Source organism: Clupea harengus, unplaced genomic scaffold, assembly GCF_900700415.2.
Source record: "Clupea harengus unplaced genomic scaffold, Ch_v2.0.2, whole genome shotgun sequence".
Lineage (NCBI taxonomy): Eukaryota > Metazoa > Chordata > Actinopteri > Clupeiformes > Clupeidae > Clupea > Clupea harengus.
The window spans coordinates 1-22,500 of NW_024879710.1; the positions used below are offsets into that span (position 1 = coordinate 1).

General features: G+C 44.2%; 1 protein-coding gene across 1 annotated transcript in view; it reads left to right on the top strand.

Moving 5' to 3' along the window:
• The first annotated feature begins 4,532 nt into the window (after window positions 1–4,532).
• The window catches only part of LOC122129944 (Kv channel-interacting protein 2-like), a 34,352-nt gene continuing 16,384 nt past the window's right edge, over window positions 4,533–22,500 (top strand). The window contains exon 1 of the mRNA XM_042704681.1: window positions 4,533–4,917. Coding sequence (XP_042560615.1) covers window positions 4,812–4,917 — 106 coding nt within the window. The 5' untranslated portion in view covers window positions 4,533–4,811. The remainder of the gene's footprint in view (window positions 4,918–22,500) is intronic.

The window sequence follows — 22,500 nt, forward strand, 5'->3', positions numbered from 1 at the left end:
GATGCCTGATGATAGACAGCATCACAAAAAACCGCATGGAAAATCTATTTAACTATGATTATATCATCTTTGTGTGAATGTGTGTGTGGGCATGTGTGTGTGTGTGTGTGTGTCTGTGTGTGTGTGTGTGTGTGTGTGTGTGTGTGTGTATGTATGTGTGTGAATGTGTGTGTGTGTGTGTGTGTGTGTGTGTGTGTGTCTGGGTGTGTGTGTGTGTGTGTGTATGTATGGTGTGTGTGTGTGTGTGTTGTGTGTTGTGTGTGTGTGTTGTGTGTGTGTGTGCGTGCGTGTGTGTGTGTGTGTGTGTGTGTGCAAGGGAGTGAGAGTGTCTCCAGTTGCCCACACCTGCGGTCAGTAGCCAGTGCAGTGATGCATGCACAGCACCCATGCACAGGGGTTTAACCAATGATGACATGCATGCATGACTGCTTTAGACACATACTATACACTACAGCAAGGTGGCGCTAACACACGTTTGATTGGACGAGAACACACTTGTGTCTCTTTTAGTAGTTTTTCAGAAGGTCTGTTATGTGTTGAGATGTGATGACATTTTTGTCTGACATGTGTCTGTTCATATATTACATTTTTGTATTGCTTGGTTACATTTTCAGATGATTACCTTGCTGTCATTTGAGATCCCTAAATTGCTTTGTACAGCGATCAAATATAAATAACTTATATATGCTTGCATGGGATACTAAAGTTCGGCATGGTAAGATTTAATATTGCCCAGCTGTTGCTATACAATAAACAATCATACTGTAGGATTTAGTGGCATGTAAACAGAGCGATGGTGTTTGGGGGATATACCTCAAATAGTCTACATATCCGATACATGCATAGATAGTGAGTATACGCACGAAACATATCCCTTTTAGACCGGTAGAACCTGACTTAAGAGACATAGGAGGGGGTAATTTCTCGCCAAAACACTCTGATGGACGATGACACCAGCAACTGAGGGAACATAGTTCACTATCTGTCACCATCAGCACTGAGGGAACATAGTTCACTATCTGTCACCATCACGATCAGCTCTAACTGAGCAGGCGTGTCGAAAAGAGAAGATCTGCTTCCGAATGCAAATCTGAAATATGGACAATGTATAGTACAACAGGTGACCACTGGTTCAGGACATATTCAGAAATAAGCTTTTTGTAACGAATGAGCTTTCAATTATAAAAAATCACTAATAATGAACAACAACAACAACTAACTAGTAAAGACATGGCACTTTTCAAGTTCATACATTTGTTGCAGAAGCCATTCAAAATCTCTCCCTCTCTTCAAACCTATTAACATGAATTCCCCAACAATGAATACTCAAATGGTATTCCACTTCCTCCTTCCACTCTGACAAAAACCTTGTGAGAGAAAAAAAAAAGGAATGCATTTAGAAGGGAGACTAGGGAACACCTCCGAAGATATCAGAAGTCCGAGCGTTTTATTCATGAAATCTACTTAAGGCAAAGGTGGCCCCTCTCCCTCTCGTTCCTGTCGGTGCTGTGCAAAGCGTTTCCAGGATGGGAGCCGCGGTGATGGATACTGGAAGTGTCCGAAATGAGATTTGCATCTGATCACCCAGTCTAAGAGCAGACAGGCCAGTTAAATAGAGATCATATAACACGCATGGAAAACATGTTGTGCTTTCTATGCTATAAGGTCAGTCAGTGCTAGTGCTACGTAGACTGAATAACGAATGAAACTGAACATCGACTCAGGAGGCTAATGCAGTCTTTATGATACACAGTGACAACCCCATCTTTTATAGGGAGAGGAAATATACAGCTGCCATGGTGCTTGTGATTATCGTTGAGAGTAGTTCTCCCCCCTTGTAAAATGTATATTGAAGGAGAAGTTTATATTGAAGGGAGAAGTTTATATTGAAGTGCCTTCCCTAACCCATCCAGAGAGACTTTAATATGCACACAGCAGACACACACACCCTTCTCGCCACCCCTTGCGGTTGATATCTACATACTATAAAAATGCTAAGTCAGTAAACATTCCATGAGGAGACTAACAGCGTATATTATTCATGCTGTTTACGGACATAAACTAGGGTTATGGTCATATGCATTCTCTCTCTCCGGATGTCTCTCAATATCTTTCCCTACACTTCTTTCATAACTGCTCACATGCACATCCATCTCTTTTTTAAATCCATCCTGCTAGTGTGTAGGTATGCGTGTGTATATTTAGCATATATATAGCACGCAGCACAGAGGTGGTTTTAACCTGAAGCAATACACATGCACCGCCATCCTTCTGTTACATTTACATTTACATTTAGCAGACGCTTTTATCCAAAGCGACTTACAAGGATGTGTACACATTTTACATTTACACTGATGGCACACTGCACATCAGGAGCAATTAGGGGTTCAGTGTCTTGCTCAAGGACGCTTCGACAGGGAATCGAACTAGCAACCTTCTGATTACTAACCGACTTATCTACCTCCTGTACCATTGTCGCCCCTGTTAGCGCAGCACTGTCACGGTCAATATTGAGTAGCCATTGTGCTGCTCACTGTCACGGTCAATATTGAGTGGCCATTGTGCTGCTCACTGTCACGGTCAATATTGAGTGGCCATTGTGCTGCTCACTGTCACGGTCAATGTTGAGTAGCCATTGTGCTGCTCACTGTCACTGTCAATATTGAGTGGCCATTGTGCTGCTCACTGTCACGGTCAATATTGAGTGGCCATTGTGCTGCTCACTGTCACGGTCAATATTGAGTGGCCATTGTGCTGCTCACTGTCACGGTCAATATTGAGTGGCCATTGTGCTGCTCACTGTCACGGTCAATATTGAGTCGCCATTGTGCTCCTCACTGTAACAGTGGATATGCAAGTCAGTCTCCCAAATAAGGAATGGGGAGACAGTGGTACAGTAGGTAGAGAAGGCGTTTAGTGATCAGAAGGTTGCTAGTTCGATTCCCTGTCGAAGTGTCCTTGAGCAAGACACTGAACCCCTAATTGCTCCTGATGTGCAGTGTGCCATCAGTGTAAATGTGTATACATTGTAAGTCGCACATATGTAAGTCGCTTTGGATAAAAGCGTCTGCTAAATGACTAAATGTAAATGAAAGGGAGCTGCTCTGTATTTCCATTTTCCAGCCAGCCGTCAAACAACAACAAAAAAAAGCGTAAACCTATTCACCGCTCCCAGAAAAAGTTTTCAGCAACACTTATTCTCACAAGAACACACACACTCTTCACAAGAACACACACACACTTTCTGGAGACCAGGAGCAGGAGCTCCCAGAATAGATTGCCTTTATGTGGACCCACCAGTCCATTTTTGAAAAGAAATTCCTCGAGCTTTGAACACAAAGAAAGCAGCCAAATGACTTTTTTTTATTTTTTTTCATAAATGACGTAAACGTATTGGACATCCCATGGCATCTGTGTGAGCAGATTTATGTGGACTGAAAGAGGAGGAGGGGAGGAGAGAGAGAAAAAAGGGAGAGAGATGGGACCATGTGTGTGTGTGTCTGTCCCTCTTCAGTTGCGTGAAATGATTCACTTCAGCAGACTGAATAAGTAGCAGCCCCAGCGGCGTTCATAAACAGATCTGCTGTCAGAGATTGCAGTGTTTTGAGCCAGGCAGACGTCGAGGAAGGGCTGGGGGGAGGGGGGGGGGGGGGGTGGATGGACGAGACTGGCTGTCTGCAAGTTAGATAGACTGCCTTTATAGTCCCCACTCCAGCCTCGTGTTAAACAAGCATGTAAATGCTTTTAGGTTGAATGACTGGAGCCATTAGCAAGGGCTCCTGCTCCTGGTCTCCAGAAAGTGTGTGTGTTCTTGTGAAGAGTGTGTGTGTTCTTGTGAGAATAAGTGTTGCTGAAAACTTTCTCCATGTGTTATCCATATAATTTCTTACATCCACAAACATATCACTAAAACCTTTTTTGGAGGTTAGTATGTCTTGCCTGTTGAATGTTTTCGTCCTACTTATAGTTTCTATTGCACTTCAGCGCAAATGTCTTGACTCCTGTGAACAAATCTTCAAAATCTGCGTGGAAAACAAAGCATTTAACCTATACATGGGTAAGCAAGCGATGACATTCACAGATGTGTTTATTAATGTATCACTATAGGTGGTAACACAGCAATTACTCAGCTGTCACAATGGCTGTTTACACCACTGCCTCCAAATATCTACAGCCTGTTACCTTAGAAACCAGATTAAGCAAATCAATGAAGGTAGTGTCATTGGAAAGGGAGGGGATACTTCTCTTCCATCTCTCCCTCTGTTGCTCTGTCCCTCCCTCCCTCCCTCCCTCCCTCCCTCTCTCTCTCGTTCTGTCTCACACTCACACACACGCGCGCACGCTTACTGACAATCACGGCTCTGGAGTGGCGAGTGGCACAGACGCTGTCCGAGTCCTCTGCCCCGGGCTGGAGTTGTGGAGGAGTAGCTCCGCTCAGGAGAGCCCTGGTGCCGGAGGGCTTTTCTTCATCATCATCATCATCGTCATCGTCGTCCTTCTTGTCTTCTTCCTCCCCCCTCCTCGTCTTCACCCTCATCATCAGCAGCTGGGTCTCCTGCTGAGAATGGTCTGCCGGTAGGGACAGGCTGGCCCTGCCACCCTGGCGGGGGGGTTGATGAGGAAGTGGACATGGGAGTGGAGCAAATTAGGAAGTGGCTGTGTTGATCCCCGGGATTCTGATCTTAAAAGCCTTGCCTGTCGTGGAGTTTCTTTTCTCCTTCCTTGTTTAACTTTTTCCGAACTGTTTGTCGGAGGACTTTTCCGGAGGAGTTTGTGTCCCGGGCTATTGCATGCGATGCCAGTGACCTGCCATGTTGAACCTGGACGGCCTCGAGATGATTGCAGTCCTGGTGGTCATGGGGCTCTTCATCAAAGTGCTGGAGCAGTTCGGACTCTTCGAGCCAGTCGGTGGGGAAGGTAAATCCTTGGGGGGGCGTTGGTGTGGGTGTGTGTGGAGGCTGCAGCATGTTTGAGTTTGGGCTTTTTATCCGGCGTGGCTGAATGCTTCAGATAACAGGTTGTTCTGTTTGTGAGGATATGCACCGGAGAGGTTGTGGCAGGACGATTGGGCCATTCCAACACAGAGCTCTGTCCTGTGGGGCCTCACAGCCGCATGGGCTGTGGGGGCAGGAGGAGGGGTGGGGGGGCAGGAGGAGGGGTGGGGGGCAGGAGGAGGGGTGGGGGGGCAGGAGGAGGGGTGGAGGCAGGAGGAGGGGTGGAGGTGGATTACTGATGCAACTGTTGGCTCTGTAACTTTAGCTGAGTGAATCCCCTCTGCCTCAACCTTCAGCCCCACCCACAGTATGTGTCTTTACTGTTCCATCAATGAAACAGGGAAAGAGCTCCTGACTGTTGTATTTGGGTTTCTGTGTGGAAATTCTCTAAAGTCTTAGAGTTTGTTTATGTCTGTGTGTGTGTGTGTGTGTGTGTGTGTGTGTTTGTGTGTTGGAGGGTTATTTTTTAAGGATCAGTTGTTTTGACGTTTGATAATATATTCCTCCAGAGGTGGTTGTGATTATAGTAGTAAGAATAGTATAATAGTCCCCACTCCATTCGAGTTTAGCCAACAGCAACTCAAGCAAATAAAGGTAGTCTTAATTCTTTAAAGTCCGGTCCTATCTAGCTCTATACTGACTGACAGGGCATCGATCTTAAGCCTTCACTCTTTACAGGCTCTAGGCGAGGATGATGAAATTAAAACTGAATTTCTGAAGTCCTTCCTTAGCCAAGGCCCTTGTGCCAATTGGGTCTTACATGCTCACACTCTCACTGACACTTTCTGGAGAGGTCCGATCCTTATCACAGATGGTATTGACTGCCTGCTTGTAACACAATGTGAATGACTGAGTAGAACAACAAACAGTCACTGCACTGTGTTCAGGTGAAGAAGAGGGTAAATACTGAGAGTTGCCAGTGGCACAGGTGTCCGTCTGAAACCTGTGTTATGTGCATTGAGTAGACAGAAAGGCTTCACAGTGTCACAGGTGTCCGTCTGAAACCTGTGTTATCTGCATTGAGTAGACAGAAAGGCTTCACAGTGTCACAGGTGTCCGTCTGAAACCTGTGTTATCTGCATGGAGTGGAAAGAAAGGCTTCACAGTGTCACAGGTGTCCGTCTGAAACCTGTGTTATCTGCATTGAGTAGACAGAAAGGCTTCACAGTGGCACAGGTGTCCGTCTGAAACCTGTGTTGTCTGCATGGAGTAGACAGAAAGGCTTCACAGTGGCACAGGTGTCCGTCTGAAACCTGTGTTATCTGCATTGAGTAGACAGAAAGGCTTCACAGTGTCACAGGTGTCCGTCTGAAACCTGTGTTATGTGCGGTAGCTAGGGGGGGATCACCCAGGGAGGGGGGAAACTGAGTATCATGGGATGGCTCTAGCTCAATAAAACCCAGCCGCACCTGCCCCCCACCACCCTCATCTCCCTCGTCCATTTACCCCCCCCCCCCCCAAACACTGATGTATCTTTTGGACCCCACCCAGCACTCAAGGTGTGCCAGCAAGTTTTTCATCTCCGGATTAAAGTTAAAGTTCGTTTGACAGTCCACTTTTCTTGGTGCGTGGCCAGCGCTGGCCAATCGCTCTGTCCTGGAAGTGTTTTTCGGCGGACCTGCATTGTGAGAGCGTATAGAAGTGTATTACATTTGCATCCCAGGGCAATGCGTAGCCGTCCAGATGCATTATGCAGAGGAGTTTCTGAACCGCGGCCAGGGATGCCTTTGAGATATGGCTGCTGTAGTTAATGGCACATTTGCTTATGTCAGCCTCATTCATTTCCCAGTTTTTACTGTGATACGCCTGTAAGGAGATCCCCCCAGCCGTGCCCTATGTGAGGAGCATCAGCGGGGAGCATTCAGACTGTGTGCTTTAGACTGCAGATGTGGCACTGACAGGGATCCAAATGGTTTGAGATTGTGGAACACACACACAGAGAGGCACACATATACACACACATAAACACACACATATACACACACACACACACACACACACACATATACACACACGCGCATGCAACTGGCATTCCACTGAGGCAGAATAAAAAGATTTTAATATTTGCCGTCGCCACCTCCTGCTGCACGGTTAATTTGGCTTTGTTCTGCTTGTTATTCCGAAGTGCTCTGGAATTAGACCGGCCCTGCGTCTCTTTAACCCCCCCCATCGCCGCTCATGTCTCATTAGTGGAATTGCGTTTAGCTTGAGCCCGGTTGAACACAAATGGTCGATGTAAATTAGAGGCAGCTTCCAGCGATCTCTTCCTTATCCAGACCATGGCACACACACACACACACACACACACACACACACACACACTCATGGCACTCTCTAGACCATGGCACGCTCCAGAGGGACAACAGCATCTCTCATTAGACCCCCTCTGCACCACCTCCAAACGGCTCCCTGCCTCGTCTCATATTTCTCGTAATTTTCATCGCCGAGCGTCAATAAACAGGTCCTTGCTCATTCATTTAGCATTCTCAGGCCTCGCCATCTTTAGTGTCTCTCGTATCTTCAGTTTAGGTTTTGGCATCCCACGCTCCTGTGAAGGTTTAATTCACACTCTGATACCGCAGCCCTTCTTTCCCCTGGTTATCCATCTTGCTCACGTATACCCGTTCTAGATAAGCTGGGTTTTTTTTTTCCTTCAAGCAAAATCCATTAACTCGTCCATTGTGCGTTATAAGATTAGCGCCTACAACACTTGAGTGCATAAATCCATTCTGTGTCTTATAATCTATCTGTCTTATTACTTCACAATGCTATCATGTGGCATTTCCGGCCTGACAAAGATTACAGTGTCAGTATCAACAGATATATAATGTAAGATAAGATGTTCAAAATGTTCTGCTAACTCTCTTATGTTAGGGTTAGAGTCTCACAGATTAAAATTTAAGAGCCTATACATGTATGCATATATGTGTACAATAAACAACCTAGCAACCAACCAAGAAATCAAACAAATATATAAACTAAGATGATTGTAGTAGCTCACTGTGTCATCATACACTAGGTATCAAAGAGAGACCCACACCTGACCATCTTCATATTTTTAGGCCCAGTCCTCCCAGAGCCATCAGGATCCTGGTAGGAGCGCTGAGTATCTCCTCACTTCTCCCTTCTGCTCCCTCAGGCCAAGCCCCCCCCCCCTCCCTCCCTCCCTCCCTCCCACTCACTCCATTTCCACTCATACAGGACGGTCAAACCCAGACTGATTCCCATTAGGCTAACGAGGCCCGCGGTCACACCGCGTTGCCCCCGCCACATTTACCACCAGGAGTCGCTAAGCTAATTGATGAACTCCAAACACCTCCTATGAATATGAAAGCCCAAGCAGTTGTGGGAGGGGGACGTTAGTGAGAGTCCTTTGCCAGTCAGTGGACTGTAGTGGACTGAGACCAGTAATGTGCCGGGAGGATTTTATTGTTCCTCTAAGTTTGTGGACTGGTCACTCGGGTGCAGTGCCTGCTGCCTCATTGCTTCAAGACCTCCCTGCCCATCGAAGGACGCTAAGACAGCAATAACTTCTGGAACATTTCCTTTTGCTGAGGTGAACCGAGTAACGACACTAAGGGCCGACTTTATGAGCCAAGACATGACTAAATGCAGTGATGAGCCCGCCGCCTGAGCTTAAGCGCTAAGGGATGGGAAGGTCAGCACACTGAAGCATGGCCAGCGACAAGGTTTGGCAACTACTTTCAGAATCAGAATCAGGTTTTATTGGCCAAGTAAGTTTGCACAAACAAGGAATTTGACTTGGTAAAGTGACTCTCAGTGTGCTTACACAAAATATACAACACAATACAATACAATACAAAACAAACAGTGCAATGGTCTAAGTCTAAGAAGTATGTACAAGGCGGAATGGCTATATACAGTAGCTGTGAAATGTTGCACAACAGTAGTGCAAAGAAGAAGTGGAGAGTTCGAGAAGTGCAGGGATAAATATATAAATATATACAGTATGCTACAGTGGGTTAGCTGTTCAGTAATGAGACGGCGAGGGGGAAGAAACTGTTTTTGTGTCTGGAGGTTTTGGCGAACAGTGATCTGTAGCGTCTACCAGAGGGGAGGAGTTTGAATAATTTGTGTCCGGGGTGTGAGGGGTCTGCAGTGATTTTTCCTGCCCGTTTCCTGACTCTGTAGGTGTACAGGTCTTGGATGGTGGGCAGGTTGGCACCGATGATCTTTTCTGCAGACCTGACTGTCCGTTGGAGTCTGTTCTTATCCAGTTTGGTGGCCGATCCAAACCAGACAGTGATTGACGTGCACAGAACAGACTCTATGACTGCGGTGTAGAACATGATCAGCAGCTCTTGAGGCAGGTTGTACTTCCTAAGCTGGCGCAGGAAGTACATCCTCTGCTGGGCCTTTCCGGGGGAACTTCATAAGTATCTTCATGAGGCACTAGATAAACCATCAGCAGTGCCCCACACGGATTTATTAAAACATGGCTTTTGTCACTATAGAACACCAGACAGTGTTGTGTGCTCAAAGCAAGAGAGAGATAATTGGGATAAAAGTCCGAGCCTCCAGAGAGAATCTCTACAACCTTTTAGTTTTCTCTGGGCTGAAGTTTGAAAGAGATCTGTGCAGCGTTCATCAGGAAGCTCCTTTAAATCAATAGCACCTACACTGGGCTCAAAGATTCACTTTGATGTCGAGTTTTGAGACTATTTAATGTGTATTCAAGCCTGGTAGTTCAAAACATTTGGGTCTTTAAATGGTCTAACCTCTCAGATAAAATACTCCAAAGGTCTGATTTGTTATTATAATTACAACGTTGCACTGAAGGTTGAGTGCTTGAAACTGTTGGTTTTGTGACACAAATAAATTCCAGTCATTCTCTTTTCTCACTTTGAGTAACTAACAGAGCGTTGAGCAGTGATTCTATTGTGTGTGGCGTCTTCGCTCTGTATCAGCCTGAAGGGAAAGCTGCATGGAGGACTCACTCATAGACATATATATATGTAAGGGATAATGTATTGTCCGGAGGTCATTATCCAAAAATAAATACCACGGGGCAAACAGCAACCCTAAACCTAATCCTAACCCGACGGACAATACATTATCCCGCTTATTATACGTTTACTTGCCAAAAACGATAGAAGACATTCCTCTAAAATACCTCTTTTTAATGATTTAGTTGCCGTTTCGTGATTTCTCCTAAGAAAAAATTGTTCTTCAAGCAAATAGAATTTTAGGTTTCAGGTGTTGCGTAGCAACCCATTACTTGCTGACTTCAAATTACAATGAGTCTGTTACGTTAAATGACCGGACTACTTGCGGAATGATATGAAAGATGTGAATTAGAAGCACAAAACCCATTGCCAATGACAGCGGTCAATATCTTTTCGCAGCGGTGAATATCAAGAAATATTCACCTGCGAACGTTGGGATGGCCCATTCAAATCAACGGTACTTTTTGGAACATTCTGAAGAGCCGTATAATAAATATCTAGGCCTATACTGTATATGTCTATGGTCTCACTGACCACTGAGCTCAGGGATATCACAGATGGATGTTTGTGCAACTCACAGCGTGGCGGTCAAACGCCTCATTGACCATGAAATCTCACCTTCATTTAGGAAAATTAGCATAACAAGATTTCAGACTTAAGCTTCTAGCATTAGCCTGTACCCCTTTCGTTTTTAGGGTGTTTTTTTTTTCAAGTTTGTGTAATTATGTGGGATATTGGATCATATAAGGCTTGTGCAGCTGTCACCTCTAACCATTTATACTCAGCCGAGAAGAGAGCACTATGAATTTTGATGGCAGGATATCAGGCAACCCAATGCACGGCACTCTAGCAATTTGAGGTTGATGCTAATGCCCTCACAATGCACCCATTGCAGAATTGTACGAATCTGTCTGTTCAGCCATTATACTGCCATCTATTTGATAGTAATGACAGCCCCGAAAGGATATCTCCACTATTCCAAAGATGATTGGCTCCCCATCATAAAAAATAACACTCTTGTCGATGCCCCCCCCTCCAGTGCTGGATGCGGTGAGTAATAGCGAGGCCATCAACGAGGCTTTTATTCTGCCATGCAGAAAAGATGGGTGCTGTTTAACCTCCACTGCTGGGCCAGGGTGCACTGAGAGCCCTGAGAGCAGGGGGTGTGGATTGGCAGGGGAGGGCTTTGGGTTGTAAAAGGAAAGACTGCCCTGATTGCCCTTTTGGTTAAGAGAGAGAGAGAGAGGACTGTGTGTGAGTGTGTGTGTGTGTGTGTGTGTGTGAGTGTGAGACAGAGAGAGAGAGAGAGAGAGAGAGAGAGGACTGTGTGTGAGTGTGTGTGTGTGTGTGTGTGTGTGTGTGTGTGAGTGTGAGACAGAGAGAGAGAGAGAGAGAGAGAGAGGACTGTGTGTGAGTGTGTGTGTGTGTGTGTGTGTGTGTGTGTGAGTGTGAGACAGAGAGAGAGAGAGAGAGAGAGAGAGAGAGGACTGTGTGTGAGTGTGTGTGTGTGTGTGTGTGTGTGTATGTGTGTGTGTGTGAGTGTGAGACAGAGAGAGAGAGAGAGAGAGAGAGAGAGAGTGAAAGACTGATTGCCCTTTAGGTTCAGCGTGGTCCATTTCCACATGGACATGTTTTACTTCATCTCTCAAGCTCACCCCCCCCCCTTCCCCACCCCACTCCAGGCCTTTTAATGGAAGAACTTGGCATCCGTGCAAAACCCCCTGAGTGTTGCCCGTGATTGGAGTTAAGTGGGGGTTTTAAATGTCACGGCGAGGGGGCATCTTTCAGGCGGTTCAGACTTTGACTGCTGTTGGTCGTGGTTGCACTCATGTCACGGACGATTTACTGCCAAGACGACGGAACCGAGGGCCCGGCAGAAAACTTGTGTGTGTATGTGTGTGGGGGTGGGGGCGGGGCATCATGTGATGTTACTCTCCAGTGGTCGCTCTGTGTAAACAGTGTGTCAGCCATAGTCTCCTTCTCTCTGTTTACATACTGTAGGAGAAACACATGCCAGCAGCACTTGTGCAGATTACCTGGAAAGTGTTTTCTCCATCTATGTCCTTGTCTTGCCAGGGCGCACGCGCGCACACACACACACACACACACACACACACATACACACACTCACACACACACCCACACACACACACCCACACCCACACACACACACACACATCCCCTCTCCCACTCCATTCCTGATGCACAGCCAGAACTCTTGACACTTTTTCAAAGGCAAATGCAGCAGAGGCGGGGAGAGTGGCTTTCTCGGTGCAGAACTCTCTGTCGCTTTCTCTCTCCGTCTCTCTCTCTCCGTCTCTCTCTCTCTGTCGCTCTCTCTCCGTCTCTCTCCGCACTTGGGCATAGAGGTGCATTTCATCAGTCGCCCCCTCCCCCGTTATTGACATTCACTGCCTCTGCCCCCTTAGCCAGCGGGAAGGTGGATGGCATTGTCAGTGTGTCTCTCTCCTTGTAAACCATGGCTGGGTGCCTGTGTGAGCTTGTTTTCATTGTGAGCCCTGTGAGTAGATGTGACGAACAGTTTTTAATCAGATACCTGTACTCTATACCATATTTACCAACGTCCTGGAGGGATGATTTACAACTTGACGTTTCCTCTCACCCCTTAGTGCCTTACAAAAGTAATGACATCATTAAAGCCTAACCTTTATACTTTTTTAAATCTCCCAAGTATGAAGTCAATCATGAGGGGACAAGTGACAAAGCTCTGATCTTTGAACAGCCCGTAGCCCAATAGTGTCGTGCCATAGTGTTTTTATTTAATTTTTTCATTTATTTTATTTTTTCACTTTAGCTTATCTTCTGATCATGATTTAGATCCCCTGGCCAGGCCTGTGCGGCGAGGTCTTACATTATGACAGTGTGTTGCTACTGTCTGCTGCTAATACAAATAGCACTAATCGCCGTATCTTCTAACTGCCTGCCTGAGTGTTTTCCCTATTAAGCAGCTGTTAGAGAAGAGAAGAGAAGAGTGATGGCCTGGGTGTCAGTGGTGCAGCAGGCTCTCTGTAAGCAGTGTAATCCTTGGTAAACAACCGGCTGGGGATATTGATGGGGTGCCATTCCGGTGCTGTTGAGTTTGTGTTGTCAGGTGCTAGCGGGAGATAATAACATATGCTACCGTAGGACGAGTGGGGAGAAAAAAGGACAAATAAAACAACAAGAATAACAACAATAACAACAACAACAACAACAGCAACAACCACACAATAACGCTGCGGTGCATGCGGTGCATCCACCAGGAGATCTCCGTGTCCGGTGCAGCGCTCTGAACACACAAAGCCCCGCTCTGACCTTCAGCTCCACCGCTACCGGTTCATTAGCCAGAGCTCCTGCCATGACAAGGGATTCTCTCCCCTCCATTCACCCCTTCTCCACCCTGTCTCTCCTTTTCTTACTTTCTTTGTTATTTTCTCTCTTTTTTTCTCTCTGTCTCTGTCTGCTTTCCTCCCTCCAGCTCCTGCCCCCCCCCCCCCCCTCTTTGACTTCCTCTGTTCTCTTGTACCTTGGGCTGGGCACAGTGCCATCTCCTAGCTGCAGCTGCCCTCTGGTGTGTGGCCTGTGCTGGTGAGCGGTGCAGTAGGTAGTGGGCAGCCTGGTTTCACAGTCACTTATTAATTAACCTTTACTTCGCATGAGTTTGAACAGCACATGGCTCAGAGAATGAGCCTCCAGAAGTTTCTAAGGGACTGACTGTTATTATGAGTGTTTAGAGGGGGTTTGGCTCCGGGGGCTGGCTTATCACACTGTGTAAGGGTTGTGTGCTAATGCCTCACCAGTTTTTTAAATACAGTGAAATGTTTTGTTGCACTATTTTAGTTTGACATTGCACCATACAATTGTGTGTTTGTGTGTGTGTGTGTGTGTGGTGTTTGTGTGGTGTGTGTGTGTGTGTGTGTGTGTGTGTATGTGTGTGTGTGTATGCGTATGTGTGTGTGTGTGTGTGTGTGCGTGTGTGTGGGTGCATGTGCGTGTGTGTGTGCGTATGTGTGTGTGTGTGTGTGTGGGTGCTTGTGCGTGTGTGTGTGTGCGTGTGTGTGGGTGCATGTGCGTGTGTTTGCGTACGTGTGTGTATGCGTATGTGTGTGTATACATGGTAGAGAGAGTAAGTGAGTGTGTGTACAGAAGTGATCAGTTCTCGGATGACTGTTTTCGGTTCAGTTACAGTAGTTCTAAAATTCTGTTTGGACTGTGGTGGAATCATTTACTAATGTCTCCTTACACGTGCTCTCCTGCCTTATAGATCCATAGACATAGTTTCTCTGTTGTCCCCTCACAGTTCCTAGAGAGAAACAACCTCTCCACAGGGTGTGTGTCATGCTACAGTAGAGTTCTCTGGTAAATGTGAAAGTCAATGAAAAGTTATTGGTGACAGTCCTGTAAGGTGACCAGCATAGTATATCGTTGAGACCTGTTCCCCTTGTTCTCTATCTATATATGTGGAATTAGACAGACGTATCTGAACACAGTAGATTCTGAATTATCCAGCTTGGCATAGTCAGTTATTTGCACTCAAGTCTAATTTAAGGGCCATGATCCTTTTAGGGCACCTGAGATCAAGCATCACTCTTGGGATCCAACTCCAACCAAAAAACATTGTGAAGGTTTTCTGTTCATGACAGAACACACATCTTCGATTCCTAATACTGAAATAGCAACTGATATATAGGACTAGTATGGATACTCTCTGTGAAAGAACAATATAGAGTATTTAGTATGGATACTCTCTGTGAAAGAACAATATAGAGTATTTAGTATGGATACTGTCTGTGAAAGAACAATATAGAGTATTAGTATGGATACTCTCTGTGAAGGAACAATATAGAGTATTAGTATGGATACTCTGTGAAGGAATGGAACATCGAGGGGAATGGACTCTGCCTTTGTCTTGTATGTCTCTTTAACGTAGACTTTATAATTACACAAAAATGAGATGAAAACATAAAGCCTAACATGACAACATCATAACCACGACACGAGACCTGTAATGAACCTGAAGGAGTCCTCATGAATGTTTATGACATTGTTTGGGATGTCTTTGTTATGACAACTTGACATTTACCGAGACAACAGAACCTGTAAATAGCTTTATTATGACAACTTGACATTAACAAAGGCAACCACGCCATGGGAGGCCCAGCTATCAAACTAGCTTTAGCTTTATGTGTTAATATTATATTAAACTGTCATATGTGGTTGGTTTTGGCATTAGCTGTAATGAGACATGAGACATTAGTTATAATTGTATCATAAATTTTTTCCTTGACCTCAACCACAGTAGTAGAATTTGGACTACTCATTAAGACGTCATTAAGTGTTATTACACTCTCGAATGCTTTTCTAACAGTGTCATGAATACTTTCCTTGACCTCAACTACAGTGGTACAATTTGGACTTAAGTTTTATTACACTGTCAGATTATGATGTCATGAATAATTCCCTTAACCCCAACTACAGTGGTATTATTTGTCACAACAAAGACACTAAAGGTTATATTTTCTTGATTAATGTCACGTTGTCATAACAAAGACATCCCAAACAATGTCAACTTAACATTGAATGACACTGAATGCCAACAGTCATAAACATTAATAAAGACTTGTTCATGTTCATAACCGTTTTCATGACATGGTTATAATGGTGTCATGTCAGTCTTAGGTACACCACACTACAAACATACTACAAAAACACACAAACACTATTTTTGTTGGTCACAAGAAGTATAGAAAGATTGTTTGTGTAAAGGCTGCCACATTCTCTCACCAACACACTTATTGATTGTGTGCAGAACGAAGTGCAGAATGGCGTATTACAATTACCCCAGTCACTCCTTAAGGCAAGAGACACAATGACACGAACAAAGAAAAAACGAGCTCAGTCTTACTACAACTCGGACCATGAGGCATTAAATATGCATGAGGCCGAGAAGAAACAGGGGCCTTCAGCCAGAGATCTTCAGATTAAAATTTTATGTGCGAGAGGACAGTAGCCATTAGTCTTCTCCTTCTGTGATTTTAATGACACGAGAGGAAAAACCCCGGGTCCGTCTAGACACATGTTTTGGTTAGTGTGATGATAAATCTGAGGACTGCACGTGTGTGGGCGCGTGCCAATTGTTAAAGTAGACTGCCGTGAGCATTTGTTATCTTTGATAATTTCATGAAACTCTGGCTGGTATACTGGGCAATACTGATGTAAAAAGTCCAACTGAGTGACTCAAACCGTGGCTAATATCAATATGTCTGAGAGTGAGGTGAAGGCTAAGCATTAATTATGCATGATGCAGCCTGACAGTGTTTTTTTGGTCAGTGTTGTCAGTGAAAGTTTCTGGACCCTCGTTTGACGGATGCTTTTTTTCTTTTTTCCCCTTAAGTGCCCAGTTTAGTTTATGATGCCAGATGTTGGGTGATCAATGACCAAATGGAATTTTGTGTTAGGATTGATAGGGATCACACAGTGAGTCTCCATGCGTAGAGGAAACGTTATTTATGAATGGAGGGGTGTGTGACCTCCACAGGGGGGGTTGTCTGCAGCCTACAGGGATCCGTTTCCTTTTCTCGTTTCTGAGATCTTTATTAAAACCAATCCATTCCATTGCAGGGCTGACTGACATTAATAATGAGTTCCTTCATGCCATTTTCCTCCCGCTGGACAAGCACAGGGAGGCGAAATGAGGCAGAGGGAAGAGTCAGGAGGGGTGTGAGACAAGTCAACATAGTGGAACAATGCAACCCCCAGTCCTTAAAGATGCGTTTTGTAAACAACTGACCCATGTCTAATTACTGCAAATGAAACCAGAACTCCATCTGTGTTTTAAGATCCAAAGGTTGTCGGCCCAAATCTGAGAGCCTTAGAGAAAAGCTTAGCACCAGCGCCTGTCCACAATAGATTTGTGTCTTGGAAACTCAGAGGATTGCATTCAGGTTGGTCCAGGTGTTCAAATTCATCGATATCAACACAGGTCGCAACCTCCCATATCGTATGCACTGCCCATTCATATTGGCTACTGATCAGTGCTGCTCTTGCACTTCACACAGCAGGTTTTTCTCTCTGTCTCTGGGATAAACCATGTCGTCAGTACAGTATATCTACACATGTGCACCAGAGGCCTTGTGTTACGTAGAGGAAGACTTTTACATGTCCACTCTGTCACGTTGATCCAGGGCTCAGCTAAACAGGCTTTCACTCACCTGTTCAATTCCGCTGGGGTTCTGAATGCACCTACTGGTAAGAAAAAGCCATGCAAAGGATAAAAGTTCAATCTAATTAACGTTGAATACCATAGTTACCTGAGACGAATATAATATGCTTGCGGTCGCAGTAAAAGCTTAAGATCATTTTTTTCCATCATCATACGTAGGTTACGCTATTGGGGAAAGGAGTGAAAGTAGCCTACTAAGAAAACCACGTGTTTCCATCCGAAAACTTTTATTTCCATAGAAAATAGAACTGATCTCTCAGGCACGCACATGTCGCACCGCAGCAAGTTACAAATGTGTTCCCTTAGACGAATATAGACTACTACATTGAATATGTATCACATGTTACGCAGTTTGGACATTTGACATCTAGGCCTGAATTAATTCTCCAGAATGGACAGGAGATGGGCTGCGCCCTGTGCTGGTCTCCCACTACACACACACACAGCCCTGTGCTGGTCTCAACACAAATAAGGTTCGCTTGTCATGGAATCTAAGTGAACATAACACTCTTTTTTTACAGGCTGTAAATCACATACCCTGATTAACAATATAGCAGTCACCTTGAAGTGATGTGGTGGGGCATTTTAAAACAGGTCTGACAAGCTACAATTATGTCAACTCATTTATTTGTTTGGGAACAACAGAAAAAGCGCTACGCTTTACTCCTTGTAAAAGCGCTCCTGGTGAACAGTGCCCAGAACCCACGGCTATATTGCCGTCTTCTTCCATTTTAATCTCATCGGACACATTCAGTTTAAAGGGATTGCTCGACAGCGGTGTTGTTCGGTTTAAACTAAATCTTTCACTAATTAACCTCGGCCTGGCGCTGCCCACGTAGTGCCTTTGACCACACCTTTACTGCTCACTCTGCAGCACGTCCATGTTCGTGCAACAGTGCGCATGTCCACCAGCAATTGTAACTGTCAAACTAGGGCCCAGAGTGTGTCATCAGCCTTGGGGTGATGATGAGCCACGAGTGAGTGGTCCAGTCTGTCTGGGTGTATGAAGTCTCCCCTCAGTCTGCCCTATGTGTTTATGTTCTATTTGTTCAATATCATCTGGGAGTATGAAGTCTTCCCCCAGTCTGCCCTATGAGTTTATGTTATATTTGTTCAATATTATCTGCTAAGCAATGAGGGTTGTTGATAATTAGTGAATCAGTGTATGTAAAAAAATGAGATGGCTTCTAGATCAATTTGTGTTGGCTAACTTCCTCACCCAAAAGCGATCGTTACCCATGAGAAACTTCAACTCAGATCACAATTAGAAAACAACACATAATTGTTGCTTTTAGTAAGAGCCAGCCGTGTTCAGTGGGTGATCTTGTGCATACAGAGTCTTTGGTCTAGTTAGGTGGAGCAGGCAGGTTAAGCATGATGTTTTAGTGGTCAGTAGCATATTGGTGATTTATGTTATCAGTTCATATCATATCACATCAGTCTGTTATGTGCAGGTGAAAGCTATTGGGTAAGATGTGAATAGGGCCGTTGAGGGAAAAATAGTATCAGTGAAAATAGTATCAGTCAAAAATACCTCATTTTGTACTGGATATAGAAACAACAAACAGTAGAGAATCTATACTCCGGTTGTAGATGTGGAAGATCAAAACAAGAGTATTGATTGACTGGGAATCCGGGCGGGGCGTTTTACCGGGGATTGAATAATGGCAACACCATCTCTACACTGTAAACCTGAACAAGTTCAGAGTACTTAAAACTTTTGATGTAACCGATTACATAATAAAATTTGAGTACATATATTATTATTTTTAAGTAAACTTAACTTAAAAATGATACATCGGCTTTACTGGTTTATTTTGTTATCGTTTTCATAATTTTTAAGTTCTCTGAACTTATATTCAAATATTTTTATACTTAAATCTTTTAATCTCTATGTACTAAATTATTTTCACTCAACAACACAAAATAAAATTAAGTTTTAAGCCTTAAAAATCAAGTTCAGTGCACTTAATATTGGTGAAAGAGTTCAACTTAATTATTCTGAGTAAATACAATAAGCTTACTTTTTTTAAGTGAGCACTACTTATTTTCAATTATTGACCACATATACTGATTTTCTGGTTCTGTTTACAAACTGACTTTAAACTGAAAGTTACTCTACAAGAAACATTCAAATCTATGTAAGATTTCTATTAAAAAGAGTGAGATGAGAAGGTATCACATGAGGTATCACATCATTTATATTTCTTGTAAAACAACTGACAAAATAAAAGATTACATCAAAGCTTTAAAGAACAGCGTTACAAAGTTAACAAGTCAACAACAAATCGTTTATTTCAACAAATATTTTTTTAAGGTGAGTAAGGAGGACGGTTTCAGAGGTTTGTTGTCATCCAGTCACATAAAAAGGTTCTGTATGAGAAGGTGTGCGTGAGTTTTTGGGGATATTCTAAATTGAAAGCATATGTCAGGCCAAACAACAACATAAATGCCTCAGAAATCCTCTGCACCCAATTCAAAGATGAAGGGGTCGGGACCCGATGTAAGGAGAGCAACAGGAGCATCATCAAAATCTGGCTCCTCTTCCTCCTGCAAAACACCATCAATACAATTACCAGGAGAGTTTCAATGGAAACACTTACAAAAAAACTGGCAATTAATAATACATAGTATCAACTAATATTAAAGTTTCAGTAACAAACAAAATGTGATCACTGTTGTGCAGTTAATCCTAGACATACCTGAAGGTCATAAGCCTCGAGGATCACCCGTAGCACCTCTGCTGTCTTGCCAGTCCGTGATGCCTTCTGCCTGTACACAGAAATATCTCCTTTGGTTGACTCCTCTTCTTATATGTCTACATCAAATCGGTTTGTTGTTTATATGCAACACGAATGCTGTCAGGGCAAAAAGAATATTGTAGGTCTTAACTGAAGTTCTCGACCATTATTGTTAGCTTGCTGCTAACACTTTTATCCATCAGATCCATTAAAACACATAGAAGCTAGCTAGCTGCTAAAAAGTTACATATAACATTAGCATGCTGATATGAATTATATGGTGTTTCTGTAGAACATGAGTTGTTTTCAACATAAACAATTGATTGTTGATTACTTTGCACATGAACATATTTGGGGGGAAATAACCCACTAACTAGCTCTTTAGCTCTTTAGCTTCCTAGCTGCCAGCGCCAACAGTCGTGCAACTAAACTTGCTACTTGACAGCCAAAACGTGATTACTCAATAATAATTACAAAGAGTAGCCACTTCTTATGGCAATTTCCCTTGCTCCGGCAATTTTGTCGCAACAAACACCTAAAAAACACTGTTTACTTACCAGATAAGGACGCTTAGCAGCGACAGGATTACTAAAATATCTCCTTTGGTGGGGTGACCAGACGTCCTCTTTTACCCGGAAATGCGTCCGGCAGTGATTGCAAAATCGTCCGGGATTTTGCCTCGTCGGATATTTGTGTTTCTCTGGGTCCTTCACAAACTTTACGCCCTTACAAGTTTAGGAAAGAATATCTCTCTTACGTTCCACCTTCTAGCACAAGCTCTGACTGTAGCGAGAACTGTCATTGGTCGACCGGCCTCTCAGTGTTGCCAGATGCACGACAATTATCCTCCAAAGACGATCAGTTTGAGCATTTAATACGATACTTCACCATTTCCAATCTGGCAACACTGAGCACCATGCCGCTTCCACTAGTTGCATTGTTTACAACAGCACATGACATCTGCATGTGGAAAAGGTGTCAAAATTCCGTCGCGGGGGGAGGGGGCGGGGTCATCTGTATGCTACACAATACCACGCCCCTCCCCGCGACGAAGTGTCCTCTTTTTCACAAACTCAAATATGGTCACCCTACGAAGTTGGTCGACTCCTCTTCTACAGGAGGAACATGCTTATAGAAGTCTAACTGATACTATACAATTATTAAGTCTGCTGTCTCCGTCTCTTATCACAAGATCTCTGATTCTGTTCTGAACTAGTCCTGCAACGACGTTGATGACGTCAGACGTCACGTTTGAATGAAACTAAAAAAATATGAGTTATCAGGCAATGTTTACTAAAACAAATACATTCCAATACAATTAAAACGTCTTCACTTGCTCAGAAAACTAATACATTTAAAGTTGGGTCAACTAAATACCAGGTTTTAAGTACTGAATACATAATGTTAATAAGTTAGTAGAACTGTTTGGGTTTACAGTGTAGCCATCTCTGCGGGGTTAGCACCGGCCGTAGCTGAGCGGGGACGTGAGTGTGTGTGGCCACCATGGGAAGATCGCATACCTCAAACAGGCCGTGGGACATACAGTATGTCATTGTTATTATGTCATTCTTCTGTGAATGTGTGTCTTATGAATTGTTGAGCACATCTATTGGTTATAGTGGTGCTCTGAATAAGATATGTTTTCCCTGCAGAGTAGCATTAATATTGCATTCAAATTATCTCTCAATGATCAAATTCCTCTTCGGAAAGTCGGTCTGCTTTCAGAGTAAACTTGTTCTACTGCAAGAGCTGTAAAATCCTCTAACCAGATTAATGAACATCATTAAGAGCCTGTGTGACGCGCATGATTATAAAGTATTAGACCCCATTCACTAAACATTTAGAAAAGGCTGTTTTTCTCTCTCTCTCTCTTGTCCGCATGTCTGTCTCTATCTCTCTATCTGTCTGTCTGTCCCTCTGTGTGTGTGTGTGTGTGTGTGTGTGTGTGTGTGTGTGTGTGTGTGTGTGTGTGTGTGTGTGTGTGTGCGCACGCGAAAGTACATTTTCAATTGTTCACGTACTTGCTTGTGTAACACGCTTGTGTACATATTTGGGTGTTATCCCTTGTCCATAATCTTCTTAGCGGAAACATTTTCATTCACTTTCATTCATGAGTGCTGTCTTCTCCCTTAAAACACTGATTTCCCCCCTGCTCCTTCCCAGACCATTGTCTTCACTGATCCTGATTCATTACTATGGAATAATTACTTTCTCCTCTTAGACGTGCGGAAGGAGCTGTCTCTCATTTATGTCTTAGTGTTCAGACTGTGAAACTCTGTGCACAATGGACTAATAGGCTTTTGGAGGCAGGAGATCTGGATAGCTTTATATCAGGGAGCCGAGTAAGCTTGCAGCCGCTCTGGATAGCTTTATATCAGGGAGCCGAGGAAGCTTGCAGCCGCTGTGCTCCAGCGTTATATCAGGGAGCCGAGTAAGCTTGCAGCCGCTCTGGATAGCTTTATATCAGGGAGCCGAGGAAGCTTGCAGCCGCTGTGCTCCAGCGTTATATCAGGGAGCCGAGTAAGTCTGCAGCCGTTCTGCTCCATGGCGTCCTGATGGGCAGATGACATGTGCAA